The sequence below is a fragment of the Neoarius graeffei genome, chromosome 17 (assembly GCF_027579695.1).
Source record: "Neoarius graeffei isolate fNeoGra1 chromosome 17, fNeoGra1.pri, whole genome shotgun sequence".
NCBI lineage: Eukaryota > Metazoa > Chordata > Actinopteri > Siluriformes > Ariidae > Neoarius > Neoarius graeffei.
The window spans coordinates 71099165-71119250 of record NC_083585.1 but is presented as its reverse complement, the minus strand read 5'-3'; the positions used below and the strand labels follow the sequence as shown (position 1 = coordinate 71119250).

Here is a 20086-nt window from a genome sequence, read left to right as displayed (position 1 = left end):
AACTCCAAAACATGTTTTATTTTTTTTCTTTAAGCAATGGCTTTTTTCTCACCACTCTTCCATAAAGCCCCACCCACTCTGTGGAGTGTACGGCTTAAAGTTGCCCTGTGGACAGATACTCCCGTCTCCACTGTGGATCTTTGCAGCTCCTTCAGTGTTGTCTTTAATGTCTTCCTTGTATCTCTGATTAATGCCCTCCTTGCCTGGTCTGTGAGTTTTGGTGGGCGGGGCCTTCTCTCGTCAGGTTTGTAGTAGTGCCATATTCTTTCCATTTTTCTATAATGGATTTAATGGAGCTCCGTGGGATATTCAAAGTTGGGGATATTTTTTTATAACCCAACCCTGATCTATACTTCTCCACAACTTTGTCTCTGACCTGTTTGGAGGCTCCTTGGTTTTCATGTTGCTTACTTAGTAGTGTTGCAGAGTCAGGGTCCTTCCAGAACAGGTGGATTTACACACACACACACACACGTGACACTTTGATTACACACAGGTGGATCTTAATCAACTAATTATGTGACTTTAGGCATGTTGTGTAAATCAAAATGGTACTAAACCCCCAAAATCCATTTTACTTCCAGCTTGTAATGCAACAAAACAGGACAAACACCAAGGGGGATGAATACTTTTGCAGGACACTGTTTATTAAATCTCAGGCCTGCACAATAATAAATCTAATCCTTCCATTTTTCACTGCCAAAGCCCCACTGTTTCAGAGGCAGGTTACTGGTCAGTGATGCAAACACAGCTTAGATTATTACTGAGATGACATCAAGAGTGCCAACCAATCACATACAGCCATAAAGCCCTGAACACAAACCATTCCATTTATTCTACACCTTTTATTTTAACTCCACCTTCATCTCTCTCTCTCTCTCTCTCTCTCTCTCACACACACACACAACTGGAAGCACAGAGGGGTTGTGGAGATCATCAGGATGACAGACACGTCCACACATTATCCATGCATGCACATCTGGCTGAGACAGGGGAGAGCGAGCGAGAGGGAGGGAGGGAGGGAGAGCGAGACCAACCTGGAATCAGCGCCATCCAGGATCCGGTCTGCCAGGCCCCCGATCACTTCCTGTCTCAGATAGTAGAGCATTCGCACCCGCAGCAACACTCTGTCACAGAAAAGAGGGAGAAAAATGACAAGTGAGTGGAGAGAAGAAACAGCAGAAGAGATGATTCATCATAACTCTTGAATTTTTATATATTTTTTTAAAGATTATTCAAAGACAAAGGATAAAGTGATAGAATGATGAATAAAAAGATTTAAAGGTTAAAGACAATTCAACACAAAGGAAAAAAAGGGTATAAGGAAAGACAGCTGGAGAAAAGGAAGAAGAAATTTGAGAGAGGGATCTGTTGAGCAAAAGAGCAGAAGGGAGAGATGAAAGAGTGAGTGAGTTTGGGTGAATGTGCCAGAGCTCATCCATCATCCTGCCAGGCCTGATTAGCCGAGCCACAGTCTGACAGATGGCACACCATAATCACCTCTGTGTGTGTGTGTGTGTCTCCCCCCCCAACAGGTCTGCCTGCCTGGCACCTGGCCTGCACCACACCACTGCACCGTCTGCCATCCCTCCATCTTTCCTTCCTCTATCCCACACTCGTTTGCCCTTTCAAGCCCATCCTCCACCTGCCATGTGTCCGCCTCTCTCTCCTCTATCACACTTTTCTGTCCCCCCCACTCCATCACATGCACCTGTCTCACTGCTTCTCAGCCCTCACTCTTATAAACTTCTCCCTTTCTGGACACCTCAACCTTGTGTTATCCTCCAACCCCCAACACACATCTCCACCTGCCTGTTTGTCTTTCTCCATTACTCACATTAACTCAGGCCAATCCTCAATACCCCCCCCCCCCCCCCCACACACACACACACTTCGTTTTTAGGGAAGTAGTGAGGTGTGAACAGGACGTCTCTAAAGGACAGAGGGAAGTCTGAGTGGAGCAGTGAGCAGATGGCTAGAGCTCTGTGCACTTCAGACTTATCGATTTGGAACATTTCCTGAACTACTGCACACCAGAGTGAGACAGCAAGAGAAGAAGCGAGAGAGAGAGAGAGAGAGAGAGAGAGAGAGAGAGAGAGAGAGACAGCCCCCATGGTGAGCCTCAACAATAGCAGCTTCACCACAGAAATTATTTATCAAATGAAACCAGAGGCTTTAAGAAAAACAAAAGCAGGCAGCAGGTGATGAACACACAGAGAGAGAGAGAGAGAGAGAGAGAGAGAGAGAGAGAGAGAGAGAGAGAATAATGAACAGAGTGTGGAACGATGGATGAATAGAGGGATGAATTATTGACCTTACTAAGATCTCTAAGTGTTTCATTTCAGAAATAAAACTCAGTTCACTGCTGCTCATTATTCTTCCTCACACTCTGGCACAATGAGACCCAGAGCCGAGCCAAACTGAACAGAACCATACGGAACCGTACTGAGGGAGTTGCTTTCTGCTGAACTCCTGCACTTCACCACATCGACTAACATGTACGGCTAAGAGTGTGTAGTGATGTGGGATAGTGACTGCTTTAAACTCCTTAAACCATTTCTACACTGAGTGCACGAGTGCCCCCCCCCCCGGTTAACAACTGCATCATGAATTCATCACTGATCGCCACATGTTGACGACAATAAGTCACACATGAAGTGCACAGTAACTCCACCCTCAGACCATGTGACCCAGCAGCAGCAGCACTGGTAGTACTATTAGTTCCTGGTGGTGCTGCATCTTTCACAAGAACCAAAACACCATCTACCTGGAACATCTGGTACAAACTAACCCCCGTTACCGGTTAAATGTAACCATGGAAACAAAAACTGGTACTGCACAAGGGAAGTCACAGGTGTAACTTTTTGATGGAAAATGGATCTTTGGTTACTTACACACACACACACACACACACACACACACACACACTATTACACTAGTTCCTCAATTTTGAGTATAACAGCGTATACACTAAGAGTGTGTACTTGTTGCAGTGATGTTTGAGGTGGCGTTTGTAGCTGTCCTCCTGCAGCAGCACATCTGGATTACACTCAGCCAGCCAATCAGCCTGAGGCATGTTCATCTGAGCCGCTGGTAATTTCCCCTTCTTCCCTTTACGACCTCGTGGTACAGGAGCAGACAGACCTACACACACACACACACACACACACACACACACAGTGATGAAACAGCTAAGCAGACTCAAATGCACTCCAGTTCCTGTCCGTGTGTTTGGGGAAAGTCAAAAATAAACCTTCATTCACATCAGTGTCTGATGCACCATCCCCGTGTGTGTACCTGAGTGGTTAGTTAGTGTTTTGCTCTGTCCGTCCTCAGTCGGAGTGATCAGGTCCCAGATGAAGCTCTTGATGTTCTCGTCTCCTCTGTAGTGAAGAAGGCAGTAGGCCAGCAGCGCTCTGCAGATCATCTCCACATCCCGCTCATGTAGCGGACGCTTAAACCGCCCGTGAGAAAGGATGTCCTTCCACCGTCCCCAGCTAAACACAGGACAAGCAGGTTATAATTACTGCCCTGTACAGCAGTGGTATAGATAAAAGGGGTATAAATGAAAGTGGAGTTTCTCCTGCTGCAGACTGAGGCTCCGCCCACATGTACACCGATATTTTTAAAATCGGTTTCTCTGCTTTTCTCTTCTGTCCACACGAACGCAGCATTCTGGTGACTGAAAACCAAACAGTTTCACTGCTTTCATGTGGCCAAGAAAAAAAATAAAATCATGCTTTTGAAGAAGTTTTGTCGTGTGGCTAGAGATATTTGAGAAAACACTTTCATATGGAACACGGGTTTTTTTTTGGGGGGGGGGGGGGGGGGGATTCATATTTTACACACACACACACACACACACACACACACACGGGTGGAGCCTCAGTCTCATTCCTCTGAACAAGTCCACCTTAAATGTGAAGCTTTAAATTTACTTCAGGAGCACAGGCAAAGTCAGTACTTGGAACACTCGAGACACTGAAGCTACCATGACTTTTACTGAAAGAGAACAGTGTGTGTGTGTGTGTGTGTGTGTGTGTGCGCACACGTGCGTGCAGACACTGAGATTGTGAGAGGGAAGAAAGGGGAGAGAAAAAACAAAACGCATGCATTAGAATTATAGTGCACAGACGCAAAAGAGCTGACAGTAAATTTAGTGAGGTTTAAAGCCAGTTTCGTGTTCTTACTAGTTAGCAAGTCAGACTAATGTTCGCAGTATTCAGACTGAAGTTAGTAGTGTAGCTGTGGGAGGTGGGCACGGCTACATGAAACGGGGAGGGGGAACTCCAGTAACGATGATGGTGATGGTCAGACACTGCGCGATTAGTGCTGAGCACCAAGCGCTGGTGTGTAATTAACTGCGTGACAGGCGACTGAAGAGCAGAGACACATCAGAGACCGAGGAAATGAGACACACTGATCATGTCTCATGACTTCCTGCTGCTCTCTCACGTCAGTATGGGGACGTGAAGGACATGGAGCGGAAACATGAGAGTGGACTCTCAGACAGACGAGTGGGCTGCGTGCGTGCGGTACACTTTTATTCATACAATTTGTAAATTCTTTTAAATAAAACTAAAGATAATCTTCTAAAAACCCTGAATAAGCAGCCAGAGACTGATCAACTCATTACACCTAATTAATTGATAAACGTCAGCACATACAGATGTGACCAAGAAAAGAGAGATAAAGAGCGAGCGCGTGCAAGACTGACCCATAAACCAGGAGGTTCTTCTCCACCCTGAAACACTCGCTGCGGGGGTAGCCCTGAGCCCGGTCCTGCGGCCGGCGAGCTTTCTGAACCGGTTTCTCCTCAGAGTCGCTCTCCAGCTCAGAGTACTCCATCATCTCATCTTCTTTTATGGAGCTGTAGTGCCGGGTCTGTTTCCTCACCCGTGGCGTGTCGATCACCAGAGTATTCTAACAGAACACGCACAGACAGGAGTTAGAACCACCACAGAGGACCCCCCCCAAAAAAAAGCCCCACACATCTGGAACTCCTGCGGTGCCGATGCTGCGGAGTACTTTCACTAACACCAACAAGTTGTCGTGTGTAACAGGAACACTAAAACTTAGCAGGAAGTACTGTGTGCGTTGCATGACTAATACTAATCAGTTTGCTCATTTGCTCCTGTTGGAGCACCTACACACACACACACACACACACACACACACACACTAACTAAACACTTCAGTGTAGCAGCAGAAACAGCACAGTGTACATAAACATCCGGGTTCACTCAGGGTTCCCTTTAGAGCCCGCAGTTCTCCAGAGGCGCAGAGAACGGGGTAATTACAGGGAGAATACTCATGACTGAGTTTCGAGTAATTTCACCTTTGCCCAATTACAGCTACATTCCACACACTGTTGGTCTCTGGGGAAACGAGCCTCGTTAATTATGCTCACATCCCACAGTGAAGGGGAGACGCCAAGTCGAGTGCTGGGGAATCGCCTCCGATTAGCAGTGCTCAGTTCATCACTCCATTTATACCGTACACTGCAATATTTAACCATCACACAGCTTCGACACACAGGCTGGAGTCACTGGAGGAAACACACCCTGCTGTTCTACAGCTTAGTTTCTGAACAAATTCAGCACATTTAAGCATCAACCATTTAATGTTAAATGATTACACTACTTTTTAATTTCAAAAATGATCGTTTCAGAACATCTCATCTCATTATCTGTAGCCGCTTTATCCTTCTACAGGGTCGCAGGCGAGCTGGAGCCTATCCCAGCTGACTACGGGCGAAAGGCGGGGTTCACCCTGGACAAGTCGCCAGGTCATCACAGGGCTCGTTTCAGAACATTTTCCCTTATAAACCACAGAGAAATAAAACCATGACCTCAGCAGGTGGATTGTGCTTTTCTTTATTAAAGGGAGGGGGGGGGGTCTGCGCGTTTCAGCACTCACCCTGCCATTAAGGACATCCAGGTCCAGCTCAGCTTTCTTGGCCCACTTCTGCCAGAAATCTGGATCCTCCAGTGAAATATCAGTCCTGTTCCCCGACGACACGAAACTCGCCTGCAGAACAGACAAGAAACACATTTCATAGAATACTTTAACTTTTTAGATCATATTTTATTTTCATGATAAAATTCAGAGTTTACTATACACTGTGTAGAAATGCATCTCATTAAAATTATTGCCCTCTTGATTCTTTAAATACAGTGGTGGTGAACTGAATTAATCTAAAATGGCTTCTATTACAGATCAGTGTTTACGGAGCTCCCCATTCATACACTGTCTATCCAATCACACTGCTCTGATCCTGACCCCGCCCACTGACCACAATACACAGGAGAAAACAAGTGCTAAAAAGGAGAATCAGAAAGAGAACCACTTCTGTGGTGTGTGTTTGTTTATATTTCTCTTTAATTACTGCCTTTGAGTTTAATGAAGATAAACCCGTGCAGGTGAAAATTCCAGTGTGACGTTACCTTGGTGAAGGTGGACAGTAAGGCGTGTGTGTGTGTGTGTGTGTGTGTGTGTGGTAGAGGTGTGTGACGTTACCTTGGTGAAGGTGGACAGTAAGGCGCGTGTGTGTGTGTGTGTGTGTGTGTGTGGTAGAGGTGTGTGACGTTACCTTGGTGAAGGTGGACAGTAAGGCGCGTGTGTGTGTGTGTGTGTGTGTGTGACGTTACCTTGGTGAAGGTGGACAGTAAAGCGCGTGTGTGTGTGTGTGTGTGTGGTAGAGGTGTGTGACGTTACCTTGGTGAAGGTGGACAGTAAGGCGTGTGTGTGTGTGTGTGTGTGTGTGTGTGTGTGTGGTAGAGGTGTGTGACGTTACCTTGGTGAAGGTGGACAGTAAGGCGCGTGTGTGTGTGTGTGTGACGTTACCTTGGTGAAGGTGGACAGTAAAGCGCGTGTGTGTGTGTGTGTGTGTGTGTGTGTGTGTGGTAGAGGTGTGTGACGTTACCTTGGTGAAGGTGGACAGTAAAGCGCGTGTGTGTGTGTGTGTGTGTGTGTGTGTGTGTGTGTGTGTGTGTGTGTGGTAGAGGTGTGTGACGTTACCTTGGTGAAGGTGGACAGTAAGGCGTGTGTGTGTGTGTGTGTGTGTGTGTGTGTGTGGTAGAGGTGTGTGACGTTACCTTGGTGAAGGTGGACAGTAAGGCGTGTGTGTGTGTGTGTGTGTGTGTGTGTGGTAGAGGTGTGTGACGTTACCTTGGTGAAGGTGGACAGTAAAGCGCGTGTGTGTGTGTGTGTGTGTGTAGTAGAGGTGTGTGATGTTACCTTGGTGAAGGTGGACAGTAAGGCGTGTGTGTGTGTGTGTGTGTGTGTGTGTGGTAGAGGTGTGTGATGTTACCTTGGTGAAGGTGGACAGTAAGGCGTGTGTGTGTGTGTGTGTGTGTGTGTGTGGTAGAGGTGTGTGACGTTACCTTGGTGAAGGTGGACAGTAAGGCGCGTGTGTGTGTGTGTGTGACGTTACCTTGGTGAAGGTGGACAGTAAAGCGCGTGTGTGTGTGTGTGTGTGTGTGTGTGTGTGGTAGAGGTGTGTGACGTTACCTTGGTGAAGGTGGACAGTAAAGCGCGTGTGTGTGTGTGTGTGTGTGTGTGTGTGTGTGTGGTAGAGGTGTGTGACGTTACCTTGGTGAAGGTGGACAGTAAGGCGTGTGTGTGTGTGTGTGTGTGTGTGTGTGTGGTAGAGGTGTGTGACGTTACCTTGGTGAAGGTGGACAGTAAGGCGTGTGTGTGTGTGTGTGTGTGTGTGTGTGTGGTAGAGGTGTGTGACGTTACCTTGGTGAAGGTGGACAGTAAAGCGCGTGTGTGTGTGTGTGTGTGTGTAGTAGAGGTGTGTGATGTTACCTTGGTGAAGGTGGACAGTAAGGCGTGTGTGTGTGTGTGTGTGTGTGTGGTAGAGGTGTGTGACGTTACCTTGGTGAAGGTGGACAGTAAAGCGCGCGTGTGTGTGTGTGTGTGTGTGTGTGTGGTAGAGGTGTGTGACGTTACCTTGGTGAAGGTGGACAGTAAGGCGTGTGTGTGTGTGTGTGTGTGTGTGTAGTAGAGGTGTGTGATGTTACCTTGGTGAAGGTGGACAGTAAGGCGTGTGTGTGTGTGTGTGTGTGTGTGTGTGTGTGTAGTAGAGGTGTGTGACGTTACCTTGGCGAAGGTGGACAGTAAGGCGTGTGTGTGTGTGTGTGTGTGTGTGTGTAGTAGAGGTGTGTGACGTTACCTTGGTGAAGGTGGACAGTAAGGCGCGCGTGTGTGTGTGTGTGTAGTAGAGGTGTGTGACGTTACCTTGGTGAAGGTGGACAGTAAGGCGTGTGTGTGTGTGTGTGTGTGTGTGTGTGTGTGTGTGTAGTAGAGGTGTGTGACGTTACCTTGGTGAAGGTGGACAGTAAGGCGTGTGTGTGTGTGTGTGTGTGTGTGTGTGTGTGTGTGTGTGTGTGTGTGTAGTAGAGGTGTGTGACGTTACCTTGGCGAAGGTGGAGCCCTTGCCCTCAGACTCGATGGTGATGGTCTGAGTGCGTCTCTGTAAGATCTGATCGATGTCCTCTTCACAGAATTTGGAGCCCTCGTCCTCCTCGTCCATCAGAGCGCCGTATGCTCCCTTACGCAGCAGATCCTCAATCTCCTTCTTGGACAGCTGCTGGACCTGAGACACAAACGCGTCACATTATTTATTTAATCTGCGTTTAATGAGAGAAATCCGGAAGTACAGATCTGCAGGTCCAACAGCAGTGTGTGTATAAGCAGCGTGTACCCCGTTAGCAGTGTTCTCTCTTCCACTCATAGACTGCAGCACAGCTTTATCCAGACCCAGTTTCAGACTGGCCTTGTCAAACATCTCTCTCTCATACGAGTTCCTGGTGATCAGGCGGTAAATCTTCACCGCTTTACTCTGACCGATCCGGTGGCATCGAGCCTGGGCCTGAAAGGAGGAGAACAAAAAAATAAAATAAATAATAATGAATCCAGTCTCTCTCTCTCTCTCTCTCTCTCTCACACACACACACACGACTGATGAAACCACTCCAGACTACTGATCCACAGTCAGTACCCAAAACTCAAACCAATCAGCATGAACATTTGTTCAAAAAGCTCCACCCACTGTTCCTACACCTAACAATAACAAGAAAATAAAAGTGACAAAACATCACCTAGAATTCCAAGTGAAAATATCCAAGCATGTTTATTTCAACAGGGAAAATCTGATCTATCCAATCCGATCTAAAAGCTGGTTCAGTGAAGGGGAGTACAGAACGCCCAAAGCTCAGAGTCTAAAACACCAACAAATAAAAATAAAAGGAGAAAGCCAGACCCTGTATGTTTATTTTTGAGCACACACTTCCCTGCACGCTGTGTGTGTGTTTCAGAGCTGGACAACAGCAGTCACATTCCCCACATTCACTCAGCTGGAAGTGCAGAACAGATAAAAGACCTTTTGTGGGATGAACGCGTTTCCCACACAGACGAGAGAGAGAGAGAGAGAGAGAGAGCCCCCCTACCTGCAGGTCATTTTGTGGATTCCAGTCTGAGTCGAAAATGATGCAGGTGTCGGCGGCGGTCAGGTTGATTCCCAGCCCTCCGGCCCGAGTACACAGTAGAAAGACGAAGCGGTCCGAGTCGGACGGAAAAACGGTCGATAGCAGCCTGGCGCAGGTTCCCTCTCACTCTGCCATCAATACGCTCATACGGATACCTGCAGAAAACACACACGCACACTTCATTACTCATGCTGCGTTTATTTTCTTCAGCTTTTTCCAATTTGTCAGATTAAGGAAATAACTCCTCATACAAACAAAAAGTAAACACATTCAACCTCATTAAAATACGGAGTAAAGGAGAGCCATCTCAAGCTGCTCTGCAGTTTATTCTTCTTTATTTACTTAACAGTTATGGAACACATTCAGTAAAACCGTTTACTTCTGACTGAGAACACCAAGTCAAACATTTAACCCCGTCCTCAACATCACAGCCCCCTCAGTCTGTAAGGGCATAATAAACACATGCTTCTGGAACAGGATGAAATACAGCGTGTACAGAAGTTTAATATTTAAACCACGTTCATCTTCCACATGTTCACACTGTGCTTTCACTTCCTGTTTATGACTACATGTGTCTCACTGCACCTGCTAACCAACAACTGCAAACACTTCAGCTCCGTTCATCAATACTGCAGTACAGGCGCATTTACACTCACCATAAACACAGTGTTCAGTCTGTGTGTAATCTCACCTGGACACACTCTCTGTGTGTGTGTGTGTGTGTGTGTGTGTGTGTGTGTGTGTGTGTGTACACACTCGCACACACATGTAAGAACTGCTGCTGTAATCCTAAAGACTTCCCTGTTGCTTATCCCAGGACTTTTATTCACAATTTGCTCACGCTCAACATCCTGTAAACACTGTGCTGTTCATCTTTACTCTTCTACACTAATGATTTATGATAAAAACACACACTATCTGCTGTCACTCAGAAGAGGTTGGGAGTCTGGTTCCCCTTAAGATTTCTTCAGATCTTCTCAGGGAGTTTCCTCTCACCATCACCTACTGCTTCATCAATGATCTAAATCTGCTGTGACGATCGCTATTGTTAAAGCAGCATATAAATAAAACTTTCTTTTTTAAAACAAAACTTCTCTAAAATCGGGACTACTATTAACCATGGAGGGGAAAGAATGAAAGTGGGGTCCTGATATGATGAAACAGGAAGTTGAACACTTCTCTCCTTTGTTACTTTACTCACAGTTCCCCCACTCCACTTAGTTTTACAATAAAACAAATGAGGAAGAGAAGATGGAGGGAATGATTTAAACTGAAACAGGGAGGAAGAACGACACACAACCGTGATGTGTTACTACATTAGTGTTTATCCTCACCGTCTCTGGATGAGGTAATCCTCCAGGATGTCGAGGCAGCGCACCATCTGGAGAAGATGAGCACGCGGTGACCGCCAGCCTTCAGTTTAGGGAGGAGCTTATCGATGAGCACCAGCTTCCCCCGCTGCTGAATCATCGCCTGCAGGTGAAAATCCGGCAGATCGGCCGGGTGGCTCTCCCTAAACTCCTCCATGATCTTCTCCTCCGCTCCTACACACACACACACACACACACACGAGAGGAAATGATGAGCTGCTAAATCAACATTCTATTTGCATCTCATCCAAAATTTTGCATAAGTGAAAAATTTCTTTAGTTTTAAAATTACTTCTTGATTTTGTTGCATCACAGCTCTGAGTCAATGAAGGCGGAGCCTAAGCTTAACTAGTCAATCAAGCTCGACAATAAACTAGACAGCAAGTGAATTTCCCCTCCTGCCGTTAGTTTATTACATCATTATAATCAGTATTTACACTGCACGCTTCATGAAGAGGCTCAGTGATGGCACACAGTCACCCGTCTTTAACGACTGGCTGAGGAGACTGAACTAGTGGACCTGAGGACAGGTACAGAAAGTAGGCGGAGTACATTAGATTTTCACTACATTTATATCTACAACAGCATCTCAAACTCAATGTGAAAAACACACACACACACACACACACACACACACACCTCAGTGACTTTACATAAAATAAAGAACTGCTGAGTAAGTGGACTCCAAATAAAAGTGGGCAGGTCTCAGTGTGAAAGTGTTTCACAATCAGATGCATCAGGCGTCAGTGGTCATCACCAAGTGTGTGTGTGTGTGTGTGTGTGTGTGTGGTGTGTGTATACACACGCCACTGATAGGTAGAGGGGCACGTGTGTATACCGTTGATGAGGTGAGGGATGGTGGTTACAGCACTTGCGCAGCTCCATCATGGTGTTCAGGAGGTTGGGGACACTCGATCCTCCTCCTCCTCCACTCTTGGACAGGAAGGTGAAGTTCTTCTCCAGGATGGCTCTGTAGTATTTCTTCTGGATGTTGGTGAGCTCTCCACCTCGATGATGGTCTCCTCTTTTGGTGCCAGGTTTTTCTCCACATCTTCTTTCAGTCTCCGCAGCATCATGGGTTTGAGGATTCCCTGCAGCTTCTGAACCTGGGGGGGGGGGGGGGGGGGGGGGGGGGAGAAGAGATGTATTTCTCGACAGGTTTTTCTAATGGACCTTTAAGAACTGCACATGATGAAAGCTCTGCCAAGTTCTGGAAGGTGTTGATTTCTTTACCAGCAGCTCTGACAGTAGTGCAGCTGCACATCACAGGTTTATATTAACGCACTTGTTCTAAAATACTCATTTCTATAGTAACAGCTCATTCACAGGGACTTAACCTCAATGTGTCACACAAAAACAACCTGCTGTTCACGTGTTATGGTGAGAGAGAACTGAATGCGTGTTCAGCTGCACCTGTTCTTCAGTTTTGAGGTCTCCAAACTCCTGCATGAAGGTGGACTCTGAGGGAAAGCGCTCCGGCTCCAGGAAGTTCAGGAGGCTGAAGAGTTCCTCCACTGTGTTCTGTAGTGGGGTTCCTGTCAGGAGAACCTTGTGTTCCTGTCAGAGATGGAGAGAGAAACATCTTTACTCAGCGGTCTCAAAAGTAGCCGGTCACCGGCAGCAAATCGCCGTCTGTGGCTTGTTATGCCGCCGGCTATTGTCAGTCAAGTCACAAAATTTAATATTAAATATTTCTGACGGCAAAAAAAAAAAAAAGTTGTGAACGTAAATTACATCCACTATGTCATGTATGTCCGTTGCCGCGTCAACTTTGTTTACATCCTCAACATGAGTGCAGCCATTACTGCCGCCTGTGTTGCCAGATTGGGCGGTTTTAAGTGCATTTTGGCGGGTTTTGAACATATTTTGGGCTGTAAAACGTCAGCAGTATCTGGCAACATTTTTTTACTTAATACAAGAAATTAATGGATGCCAACGTTTTTGCCAAAATGGTATTTTATTTTCCATTGTTTAGGCAGCTTCAGCATCATACTGTGAGATTCTGTTCAAATTGTTTTTTTCTTCTATGAAGCCTGAGCCATTTATTTTATTAGTTTATAATTATTGTTTAATTTAGTCTTCAGGAGAGACTGCCTGCACACAGTACTAGTATTAATAGGTTTTTATTTCTTACATGAAAACTGAGGCATTTATATTATATTTTAAGGTAACTTCATGTTGTGCTGTGAGGTTCTCTGCACTTTAACTTTTGAACCAACAGGTGCATTTGGATAAGTAAAGCCTATTTTTCTGCATTTTTGTAGTCCTGGCAATCTTTTATATTGGTAAAGTTGTTTATAGGACCATTTCTCAGTGTCTTTGTTTTTTTTAATCAATAGTTTTTAAGTAATAACTTAATATTTAACATATCACTCAATTTTAAACAACCCCCCCATGGGCTGCCCCCATAGTCTCAAATTTCTGTGGGAAACACTGGCGTGCGTAACAACGCTAATCAAGCTTAAGCTAGACAACCCGCCTCAAATACCCGTCCCGGGTAAATGTTATCCCAATTTTAGATGACCTGTTCCAAACCATCCCGCCCCATGAAAAATTCGTACTTGCATCTCTCTCTCTCATATATATATATATATATATATATATATATATATATATATATATATAAAAAAGTGGTTCCACGCTTATGGGTACTGAAATGGGGACATGAACTTATTCACCTAAAACCATTTCTTTTTTTACCATCAGGTCACAAAACATGTAATCTTTAATGAATGATATGTTAAAAGATAACTTTAATTTTCTGAGATGTAATAAAAACATTTATATGCCAAAGTCAAGCCTATGAGTTCCAAAATGATGTCTGTTACATTACTTCTGTTACAAATTAATTACAATCTAGCTCTATACCATGTTAATCTTATTGAAAGAATGTGTATGTTTATTCTACTACACATGTTTATTAATTATATTTGCTAAAACATCACTTTCCTATGTTTCAAAAAGTAATTCTACATTGTTAAAATTGAGAATATATATGTCCACAACACTTCTGTTACGTTCTGACTTTGGCATATAAATATGTTTCTATTACATCTCAGAAAATTAAAGTTATCTTTTAACATATCATTCATTAAAGATTACATGTTTTGTGACCTGATGGTAAAAAAAGAAATGGTTTTAGGTGAATTTTTAAAAATAAGTTCATGTCCCCATTTCAGTACCCATAAGCATGGAATCACTCATATGAGACCCATCCCATCCAACTACCGGCCAATTACCTGTCTCTGCACAACATGGAAGGCCCTGTCAGGCATCATTGCGGCAAAAATGAGTAAGCATGTGGCTCAATACATGAGCGAGGCACAGAAAGGGATTGGCAGTAACACCAGAGGAGCCAAGTACCAGCTACTGGTCGATAGAACAGTCGCCCGAGACTGTAAGAAGAGACAGACCAACCTGTGCACTGCCTGGATTGACTACAAGAAAGCCTACGACTCAATGCCACACACATGGATACTGGAATGTCTGGAACTGTATAAGATCAACAGGAACCTAAGGACCTTCATCCAGAACTCAACGGAAATGTGGAAGACAACCCTAGAGGCCAACTCAAAACCCATTGCCCAAGTCAACATCAAGTGCGGCATATACCAAGGAGATGCGCTATCACCACTGCTGTTCTGCATAGGCCTGAACCCCCTCAGTCGGATCATCATGAAGAGCGGCTACGGGTACCAATTCTGTAGTGGGGCAACAATCAGCCACCTGCTCTACATGGATGACATCAAGCTGTATGCCAGGAACAAGCGAGAAATAGACTCGCTGATCCACACCACCCGGATCTACAGCGATGACATAGGGATGTCATTCGGATTGGACAAGTGTGGCCGGATGGTCTCAAAGAGAGGCAAGATGATCCGGACTGAGGGGATTGACCTACCAGAGGGCAACATAGGTGATATCCAAGACAGCTACAAGTACCTTGGCATCCCACAGGCTAATGAAAACCATGAAGAAGCCACAAGGAAGTCAACCACAGCCAAATACCCCCAGAGAGTAAGGCAGGTCCTGAAAAGTCAGCTGAATGGTAAGAACAAGGTCCGAGCCATCAACATGTACGCACTACCAGTCATCAGATACCCCGCTGGTATCATAAACTGGCCAAAGGAGGAGATAGAAGCCACAGATATCAAGACTAGAAAGCTCCTCACCATGCATGGAGGGTTCCACCCCAAGTCCAGCACCCTGAGACTATACACTAAGCGGAAAGAGGGAGGCCGAGGGCTAGTGAGCGTCAAGACCACGGTCCAGGATGAAACATCGGAAATCCGAGAATACATCAGAAAGATGGCCCCAAAAGGATGAACTGCTAAGTGAATGTCTCAGGCAGCAGAACCCTGATGAGAGCGCAGAGGAGGAGGAGGAACAGACAACCTGGAGGGACAAACCCCTACATGGCATGTACCACCGTCAGATAGAGGAAGTGGCTGATATCAAGAAATCCTACCAGTGGCTGGATAATGCAGGACTGACAGACAGCACAGAGGCACTAATCATGGCAGCACAAGAACAGGCCATAAGCACAAGAGCCATAGAGGCCAGGATCTACCAGAGTAGATCAGACCCAAGATGCAGACTGTGCAAAGAAGCCCCTGAAACAGTCCAGTACATAGTACCAGGGTGTAAGATGCTAGCTGGATCAGCATACGTGGAGAGGCACAACCAAGTGGCTGGGATAGTATACAGGAACATCTGCAACCAGTATGGAATAGAAGTACCCAAGTCCCAATGGGCCATACCACAGAAGGTGGCTGAGAACAACAGGGCCAAGGTTCTGTGGGACTTCAGCTTCCAGACTGACAAACAGATCCTGGCTAACCAACCGGACATAGTGGTGGTGGACAAAGAGCAGAAGAGGGTGGTGGTGATAGTGGTGGTGATAGATGTGGCGATCCTAGCTGACGCCAACATCAGGAAGAAGGAACATGAGAAACTTGAGAAGTATCAAGGGTTGAAAGAGCAGCTGGAACGGATGTGGAAGGTCAAGGGTTGCGTGGTCCCCGTGGTAGTGGAGGCACTTGGGGCAGTAACCCCCAAACTGGGAGAGTGGCTCCAGCAAATCCCAGGAACAACATCTGAAGCCTCAGTCCAGAAGAGCGCAGTACTAGGAACATCGAAGATACTGCGCAGAACCCTCAAACTCCCAGGCCTCTGGTAGAGGACCCAAGCTTGAGGATGACATGGATACCACCCACCCCCGTCGGGGGTGAGAAGGAGATTTTTATATTATATATATCAGGGCTTTGAACCAGAATTTTTTTCCTATTGGTTCGTTCCGAACAGAAACGGAATTTTAACGTTTCCGGTTTTGGGTTCCACCATTAAATAGACGTTCCCGAACCGGTTAGAACAAAAAAATTGTGTTCCTGGAACGGTTAATTACGTTCCCTGTCAGCTGTTTAACAAATGGCTATAAAATTATGTCTCTGTCTCATCCAGCTTAAGCCAAATGTAGGCTAATTCTATTACAACCTTCATTAAATAAGACAAGAAATAATTCAAAATTATTTCAAATGTTGGCGATTTGGATTCTCAGTACGTCTTCCCATCTACACAAACAGAAAAAGTGCCAAAAATGAAAGAGAATTCGTTTAGTGTGTTACCAAAGGCTAGTCAGGCCCTATGCATTGATAGGCTAACAGAGGTTAACGTCATTTAATGTTCGCGAGCCTCTCATTAACGTGGACAGATATATTGATATCGTGTTTGAAATTGACATTTTTGAATAACGATAGACTGCAATATTTAACTCTTATTTAAGATGTGGAGACGTGATAGTAGTCCACCCTCCCACTCTCTCCATTCAGTCAGCGAACGTCACACAGGAAGTGAACCCCAGCGGGTCATAGAAACTTGCGCAGGAGAAGAATGACTTTATTTGTAGGCTACAGAAACTTTGAGGAACGAAATAAAAACCGGTATTAACCGGTTACCGTTATTTTTAATAAGCGTTTCTGTTCCGGAACATAAAAAATAAAGTTTCTGGTTTCGTTTCTGTTCCATGTGAAATAGAAAAAGTTCCCGGTTTTCGTTTCTTGAACCGGTTCAAAGCCCCGATATATTTTTTATATTATATATATATATATATATCCCTGCACGCTGTGTGCATTATGTCTGCCGCTGGCAGACATTTTACCATTTTGCACCCTGCTGTAAATTATTTGTACCCTGCTATTCTCCCAAACTTTGAAGCCCCTGTTTACTGCCCTGCATTCACACCAGGAAGTGTTGTCTCTTCTGTGGGCGGGGCCGCTTCAGTTTTACGTTCTGATCGTTTCATCATTCAAAATGTACTTTGTTAAACACAAAACACGACTAATTTTTCCTCCATTTTAAAGACAAATGCAGGAACTAAACACAGCAGGAAGTAAAACTGGGAGGGGATTTGAAACTGTAGGATTGGTTTGATGAATACGCTGGAGCCAATCACAGGGATTGGCACTTTAAACATCACTTGCTGATATCATTAGGGCTGGGAAATATCAAAATATAATATTTAAAAACCATCCCTACAGTATGGAATACAGACTTGCTAATAAAGCTAACAGCTGAATAATACTTGATGTAATTTAGTCACACATGGGCCCTGTTCACACCTGCTGCTAACCTGTGTAGTGGGTAATCAGGACCATAGACATACGGTATAAACAGACGCCGCCTTCTGCATAGAATCATACGTCATTCTCGCCGCCATATTGGATGTGGCAAAGTGGAGATTCTTCAGCCGTCTCTGGTATAGCGTCTAGACAGCAGCCGAGAATAAAGATGCCTCATTCATGTGCTGCATTTAACTGCATCAACAGGTTTACCGTCCAAACGAGGTCACATGGGATTACCTTTCACAGGTGAGACTGGAAAAATACTTTTCATTGTATTTGGTCATTATAACGTAATTTTACAAACAGATTTTTCTGACTTTGTGGCTGATATGAAGTCTCGCGCACAATAGCCGCTCGGTGAAACCTGTCTCCAAACAACGAAGTATTTCCTTCGTAACTATGCTGATTGTTGTTAGTTGCTTAGCTAACTTTTCACATACTGTGTAGGTTTCCCAAAAATAAAAAAGAGATGAAAAGGCAGTGGGAGACAGCTGTGCGACGGGAAGGGTTTTCTGCTACTCCGTCATCCATGCTGTGCAGTGAACACTTCAGAACGGAGGATTTGGACAGAACAGGTGAGACAGTCAGGATCAGAGAGGGAGCTGCTCCTTCAGTCTTCAGTTTCCCAGCTCATCTCCACCGGGGGGGTGTAGAGTTATAAGCAGTGAGAATTAGAGAATACAGTGCCACACTATGATGAACGTTTTTGAACGTATGATGAATGTTTTAACCTTTCTGAATGTGAAGGAATCAGTGATGTATTTTGTTTTGGTATGGCGTTAGAACCTGGCCGAACTCAGTTTGGCGCTCATTCAGCTCACTTTATTCAGCGAGAGCAGGTCTGTGTGGCGACTCAATAAATAAATAAAACAGTACATTTTTATTTTCATTCACTATTTCCAGTTTTTCCACTATTTCCATCATTTATCATATTCAGCCTTGTAGGTTGGTTATTGTGGCCTCAGGTTTTGGTAGCTTGCTACGGTATGCTGACTGATTAGCTTACCTGACCTATCTATCGCGGATCTGTCGCTAGTTTGCAGTGTACAGGGGATTTCGCACACTATTTATAACCATCACATTAAAAGTTATATGTGTTGTTTTGATGCCTGTTTGTTTCCCAAATATATACGTGTGTGTCTTAATGGGTGAATAAAAGGCATGGAGTTAAATATTATTGTAGAAAGGGGCTTTATGAAGTTCAGTCCATTTACTTGCATTGGTTTACGGGGAAGATTTGCCACATCCAATATGGCGGACACTCTGACGTATCCCAGCAACGGCCACCAGCTCAATGCGGCGTCTATGTTTATATGTCTATGATCAGGACCGCTCCAAGTACACCGGTTCACACCTGGAATTTATTGTGCCTCCACACACATCAAGTGAGCACTTGTGATCAGACCTCACTTCCCCTTAATATATGCAAATAAGCACAGACATCAATTCTTTTTACATTTTGGCAAAAGGTCAAACGTGTTATTCTTTTTTTAACCAGGTCAATGTGAACTCTGGTTCTTAGCCTGACAGAAGTTAAAGCATTTAGCATGATGTTGCACTTTAATACGACGCCGTTGGTGTGTGAATGAGTGTGTACACGGACACAGTGGACATCAGTAGAGTGGGTGGATCCTCAGCAGGACCCCCAGGACACGTTCACATACACACTGCTACTACAACGTGGCCACAGGCAGCACAGAGCCCCTCTGAACGTGGGCCGAGTGATCAGATCCCAATGCACCTTTGACCCTGTTCACACCTGTACTTATTAGGTACACAGTGCTGAGCGTAAATGAGTGCACCCCCTTTGAAAAGTAACATTTTAAACAATATCTCAATGAACACAAACAATTTCCAAAATGTTGACAAGACAAAGTTTAATATAACATCTGTTTAACTTATAACGGGAAAGTAAGGTTAATAATATAACTTAGATTACACATTTTTCAGTTTTACTCAGATTAGGGTGGTGCAAAAATGAGTACACCCCACAACAAAAACTACTCCATCTAGTACTTTGTATGGCCTCCATGATTTTTAATGACAGCACCAAGTCTTCTAGGCATGGAATGAACAAGTTGGCGACATTTTGCAACATCAATCTTTTTCCATTCTTCAACAACGACCTCTTTTAGTGACTGGATGCTGGATGGAGAGTGATGCTCAACTCGTCTCTTCAGAATTCCCCATAGGTGTTCGATTGGGTTCAGATCAGGAGACATACTTGGCCACTGAATCACTTTCACCCTGTTCTCCTTCAGAAATCCAACAGTGGCCTTAGATGTGTGTTTAGTCATGTTGGAAAAGTGCACGACGACCCAGGGCATGGAGTGATGGTAGCATCTTCTCTTTCAGTATAGAGCAATACGTCTGTGAATTCATGATGCCATCAGTGAAATGCAGCTCCCCGACACCAGCAGCACTCATGCAGCCCCACATAAGGACACTGCCACCACCATGTTTCACTGTAGGCACCAGGCATTTTTCTTTGTATTCCTCACCTTTGTGACGCCATACAGTTTTGAAGCCATCAGTTCCAAAAGCATTTATCTTGGTCTCATCACTCCAGAGTATAGAGTCCCAGTAGTCTTCATCTTTGTCA

General features: G+C 45.0%; 1 protein-coding gene across 1 annotated transcript in view; it reads right to left on the bottom strand.

Annotated features, from left to right (window-relative positions):
• chd7 (chromodomain helicase DNA binding protein 7) overlaps positions 1-20086 on the bottom strand; it is a 111850-nt gene that overhangs the window by 12961 nt on the left and 78803 nt on the right. Inside the window, 15 exon segments of the mRNA XM_060897971.1 lie at positions 1038-1127; positions 2985-3144; positions 3298-3497; positions 4718-4923; positions 5920-6030; positions 8423-8602; positions 8711-8878; positions 9456-9579; positions 9581-9649; positions 10829-10880; positions 10883-11038; positions 11703-11721; positions 11723-11866; positions 11869-11970; positions 12278-12421. Coding sequence (XP_060753954.1) covers positions 1038-1127; positions 2985-3144; positions 3298-3497; positions 4718-4923; positions 5920-6030; positions 8423-8602; positions 8711-8878; positions 9456-9579; positions 9581-9649; positions 10829-10880; positions 10883-11038; positions 11703-11721; positions 11723-11866; positions 11869-11970; positions 12278-12421 — 1925 coding nt within the window.